Here is a 5,360-nt window from a genome sequence, read left to right as displayed (position 1 = left end):
GCCCCTCCCTACAGTGGGCTATAGCTGAGGCGGAGATGGCCTTCGTAGATTGTCTTTATCTGGTAGCTTGAGTGTTATTAGAGATTTTACCCATGTTCTGCCTCTTCAGATACCGAGACACATGGGGAAGAACGTGTGTATCGTGTATAACGAATGGTGCAATACACACACATACACACACACACACACACACACACACATACACAACCTTTTCCCTCTTTCTCCCTCTCTACATCCCATGAAGTCTTGATGAGCATGTTTCAAGGGCAGCTTTGATAGCATGCCACTTACACTTCTAAACGCATCATGGCTGTGTCTTGTTAATCTATTCTTATTCTATTGATGCTTGGAGACAAAACACCATCGTTGTGCAGACTCCGTGACGGGAATGTGTGTGTGTGTGTGTGTGTTCTCTCTCTCTCTCTCTCTCTCAGACAGACGCACTCGACGATACGTGACCGAGAGCAAACACACGCGTGGGTTAGCTGAAGAGAGAAGAGTGAGGTGGAGGGAAAGCCCATGGAAGAAACTAACAGCAAGTAAGGAGGACGGGCGCCTGGTGAAGTATTGGGACAAAACACGCCCATACTCGTACTCACCACACAGGCGTTCCAGGAGGCTTTTATTTATTTTATTTTATTTATCTTTTTTTTATTTAGGAAGGACACTGGCCAAGGGCAACAAAATTTCAACAAAAAAAAATACGCACTGAAATGCCAGTCCCATAAAAGGGTCAAAGCAGTAGTCAAAAATTGATGAATAAGTGTCTTGAAACCTCCCTCTTGAAGGAATTCAAGTCATAGGAAGTGGAAATTCAGAAGCAGGCAGGGAGTTCAAGAGTTTACCAGAGAAAGGGATGAATGGTTGAGAATACTGGTTAACTCTTGCGTTAGAGAGGTGGACAGAATAGGGGTGAGAGAAAGAAGAAAGTCTTGTGCAGCGAGGCCGCGGGAGGAGGGGAGACATGCAGTTAGCAAGATCAGAAGAGCAGTTAGCATGAAAATAGCGGTAGAAAACAGCTAGAGATGCAACATGGCGGCGGTGAGAGAGAGGCTGAAGACAGTCAGTTAGAGGAGAGGAGTTGATGAGACGAAAAGCTTTTGATTCCACCCTGTCTAAAAGAGCAGTATGAGTGGAATCCCCCCAGACATGTGAAGCATACTCCATACATGGACGGATAAGGTCCTTGTATAGAGTTAGCAGCTGGTGGGGGGTGAGAGAAACAGGCGGAGACATCTCAGAATACCTAACTTCATAGAAGCTGTTTTAGCTAGAGATGTGAAGATGTGAGATGTGAAGTTTCCAGTTCAGATTATAAGTAGAGGACGGATCGAGAGCTCCCCGAGAGCAGTGAGGATGACAGAGACAAAGCCAAAGGGTGTGTTAGTAGGACGTCCCTGTAGGCGGCACGGTGGTGGTCATATTATTGACCTCGTGGACATTTCCTTTCCTATATATTTTCACTCACGACAAATTCCCTCCTGGACACACTCTCCTACCGTCGTTTCTTACTGTTAATGTTTTCTTGCATGGTGTATTTGATTGCTCTGTTATGATAAGGAAACGCTGACCAAAACCATTGCTGTTTAATGCTTGTGGTATCTTAATGGTTAAATGAATACGGAGGAGAAGTCTGGAGGGGGAAATGTTTCAGAGGGAAAAATGTCCAGAGGAAAATGGATGTCCGGAGAGGAAAATGTCCTGGGAGAAGAAAATATCGCACACTCGGTGGCCACGTGCTGGGGAAACTGACCTAAAGGGAAGCTCCTCACCACTTCCGTCAGTCTAAAACTCTAAACAATAATTCGCCATGATAAATGAAAGAAGACTTTATTTATAAATATTTCCTTGATATACAAAATATGATTATACATTTATGTAATATTAACACCATCTAATAAATTCTAAAACCTACGACTATATTTACATATATATTTACAATATGCTGAATAAAAGGTGAAAAATATTAGCACCACATATTTTGATGAAACAGTTCCTGGAGCAGTGCGTCGCCAGTTCCATGACTTCTTAATGTGTGTCATGGCGCTGCAGGGCTGGCGGGTTCGCTCTCCTGGCAAGGTTCAGAATTATCACTGCACCAGCACCAAAATGCAGAATACTTATCACGAATTATGTAACAGTGTTCCTCTCCACTCAACCACCGGAAAAAAAAGGTGAGTATATACATGTTTGCTCATGGAGATTATATATTTGTACTTAACATGAATGTGCCGGTCTGTGTACGCCCGTCACCATGTTGGTATTTGCTCTACCCTAACCGCCGCGTACCACTCCCCAGCCGCCACTTGCCAGCAGCCTCCAGGCAGGGGCTGGCTAGGCGCATTTCGAGTGGCAAACAGACATTTACGTTATAAAAACGTGCTTTCAGTGGTTGTTGTATTCTGTAATATGTTTTTAATGCAAGACTGTTGCTTACTAAAATATGTACAAGATGTTAAACAATCTCCAGTATTCAATATATGCATATACAAAATCACAATATCAACAATAAAATGAATGCGTAAATGTTTGTGGAAATGTAGGCACACAACCGGGCAGATCTTTAACTATATATAGATTATGCGATAGAGAAATGAGTCAGAGAGTGTAGTGCGGTGAAGACTGAGGTGAATGGGCGGTGAATGTGATCCATGAGTGGGTTTGGCTTAGCGAGTATTTGTTTTCAGTGTGGAGTATGCAGTGCAGCGGCGTCTAGATAGCATTAAGTGTAGCATTAGAGGTGACAGTGACAAAGTCGTCTCTCACCAGCGTGCCTGCAATGGAAGGTGCTCTTAGTACACACAAGTACTCAATCTGTACTGACTTACTTCACTAGAAGTGAAAAGCCTTAATTACAAAATATATCCATACTTTGCTTCAAAGAAAAAAATTAAATATTTTAGTTAAGTTTCTCACACGCAGATCTCCATTTTGATTATGGACCAATATAAATAGTGTGATATATCAATCAAATGACGTACCAGCAATACAGGCAGTGAGGAAGCAGGCACAGCTGCCGGCGATCATGGCCCGCACCACCACCTTGGCCAGGTCAGCGCGCCTCGAGGGTGCCATGGCCCCGAAGCCTCCCAAGTTAATGCCAATGGAGCTGATGTTGCTGAAACCGCACAGTGCGTACGTGGCAATGATCTCCGCGCGTTTCTGGAAGACAAATAACAGTTTAGTTAAGTGCATGAAAATTATTCACATTTAATTCGCGTCAAATTACTTGAAGAAAATTTTGTTTTGCTTTCATGATAAAATTTTCAAAGTTGTAGCAACTCTAAGTGAGATGGCAAAATTAAGCGTGAAGAAGAAACGCAAGTTTTGGTGGTACGTTGGTTACACGTAGTGTGCAAGTAAATGCATCTCATGACCCCGACCTTGCTGCTGCCACGGTGACAGCGGTCATTGTTCAGCTGCGCGCTGCGGTCATGCAGAGCCGTTGCCCAAGAGACAACCAAGTCATCATAAAACACGAAGTACACACTTTTGAAGGGAATATTTTTCTCAATATTAATATTAACAAAAATGAAATAAGTATGTAAATAAAAAGAAAATAAATACATGCACACACACACAGACACACACACACAAACGCTCTCTCTCTCTCTCTCTCTCTCTCTCTCTCTCTCTCTCTCTCTCTCTCTCTCTCTCTCTCTCTGTTCCTCTTTCTATCTCTCTTTCTCTCTCTCTCTCTCTCTCTCTTTATCTCTCTCTGTTCCTCTTTCTATCTCTCTCTCTGTATCTCTCTCTGTCTCTGTCTCTCTATCTCTCTGTTTCTCTCTCTCTGCACTCACCGTGAGCAGACCGGCTTCCTTCATATCTCTCAACTTGGAATAGGCGACGAATTCGTTCACGATGGTCTTGAGGCCAATCAGTTCACCCACCAGGCCACACTGCGACCACTCCACGCCCATTACCCACGCCAGCGGCATGAAGATCCAGCCGAAAACGCTCTGAAAATATTCGTATGCTGAACCTAAAATGTTATCGTGGTGGGCTCAAGTACAACACATGATGGCAATGAAATATAATTTTTGCCCCGTTGCCGCCGATGTGTGTGTGTGTGTGTGTGTGTGAAAGGATTGTCTTATGTTGCAGAGGAAAGCGTAGGCGCACAGTACTTGCAGCGTTCCTTTACTTTCGGTTACGTTTTGGGAAAATTCAATCCCGTCTTCAGACTCAGCAAAACAGGTTAAAAAACAATGAACAGGTTAAACATTGAAATACCACAGAACACTAGGTGGTTTACAGGAGGTCACTCGCTCCCTGCCACTCCTCAAGGGAAGTGTTTTAGTGTACTATTTTAATGGTTTTTAACCTGTTTTAGTTAGACGGCTCTGAAGACGGGATTGTGTTCTCCAGAAACGTAACCGAAAGTAAAGGAATGGTGCAAATAATGTGCCTCTATACCTTCCTCTACATATATTTATAGTTCCTATCACTGGTATCGCCTTAAAAGATGATACTATGTTGCTATAAACTTTCAGCTTACATATATCAGTTAAACAACCAAAACAAGCGGTAAAAAGACAAACATGTAGAAAATAAGAAAATAAAAAAGAAACAGACTGGTGTACTTGGCTCACGACCGTAATCCGTTCCAAAATCGCCGTTGTAAGCAAAAACTCATAGAATAAGAAAGTCATTTTAAAAAAGCACTAAAGTAAGTAGAAACAATGCCTTTTACCCTACAAGGCACAAAATTTTTTTCTCTTTTAAATCTATAATCATCCAAGTGATGAGTAGGTCGTATGTCACGTTAGCCGTAGTAATAAAAGAAATTATATATATATATATATATATATATATATATATATATATATATATATATATATATATATATATATATATATATATATATATATATATATATATATATATATATATATATCTTTTGTCGAATAGTGCGTTGGTCGTAAGTCAAATACATCGTGTACTGAGTAGCCCAGTGTACGTAGGTGGAAATTTAATTTTTTCATCATCAAACTAACAAAGATTTCGCTCCAATAGCTTTGCATCAACTGACCTCGAGTGTACACACGTCCTTCCCAACGCCTACCAGGGTGCAGCCCCAGTTCAAAATGCTACTGCAGAAGGAGATGAAGGCGTAGAAGGCGATAAGGTTGGCGGCGATGTTTGCCACGAGCGGGATGGCGTTGGTGACTCCCACCATAGCGGCGTGCAGCAAGTTAGCCTCGCCTCTGTACACACCCAGCCAGAGAGACATTTATCAGCCAGTGTGTTGCCGTCTATTGTAGTTCTTATGAAGACTTAGTATAAGATAGTTCATCGCACTGTTTGGTGTCTTTTGATGTGCTTAAGTGAAATGTAAGGGAATGACTTCCTTTACCTAC

At 42.1% G+C, this 5,360-nt stretch overlaps 1 protein-coding gene across 2 annotated transcripts in view; it reads right to left on the bottom strand.

Moving 5' to 3' along the window:
• Positions 1-1,814: 1,814 nt before the first annotated feature.
• LOC135101252 (sodium/nucleoside cotransporter 2-like) overlaps positions 1,815-5,360 on the bottom strand; it is a 36,708-nt gene continuing 33,162 nt past the window's right edge. For both annotated transcript variants that reach the window (XM_064004940.1, XM_064004939.1), the window contains 4 exons: positions 5,033-5,207; positions 3,801-3,959; positions 2,982-3,162; positions 1,815-2,774 (listed from right to left, as the gene is read on the bottom strand). In XM_064004940.1, coding sequence (XP_063861010.1) covers positions 2,713-2,774; positions 2,982-3,162; positions 3,801-3,959; positions 5,033-5,207 — 577 coding nt within the window. In that variant the 3' untranslated portion in view covers positions 1,815-2,712. The remainder of the gene's footprint in view (positions 2,775-2,981; positions 3,163-3,800; positions 3,960-5,032; positions 5,208-5,360) is intronic.

Source organism: Scylla paramamosain, chromosome 6 (genome assembly GCF_035594125.1).
Source record: "Scylla paramamosain isolate STU-SP2022 chromosome 6, ASM3559412v1, whole genome shotgun sequence".
NCBI classification, from domain to species: Eukaryota; Metazoa; Arthropoda; class Malacostraca; order Decapoda; family Portunidae; genus Scylla; species Scylla paramamosain.
This window is presented reverse-complemented; position numbering and strand designations above follow the sequence as displayed.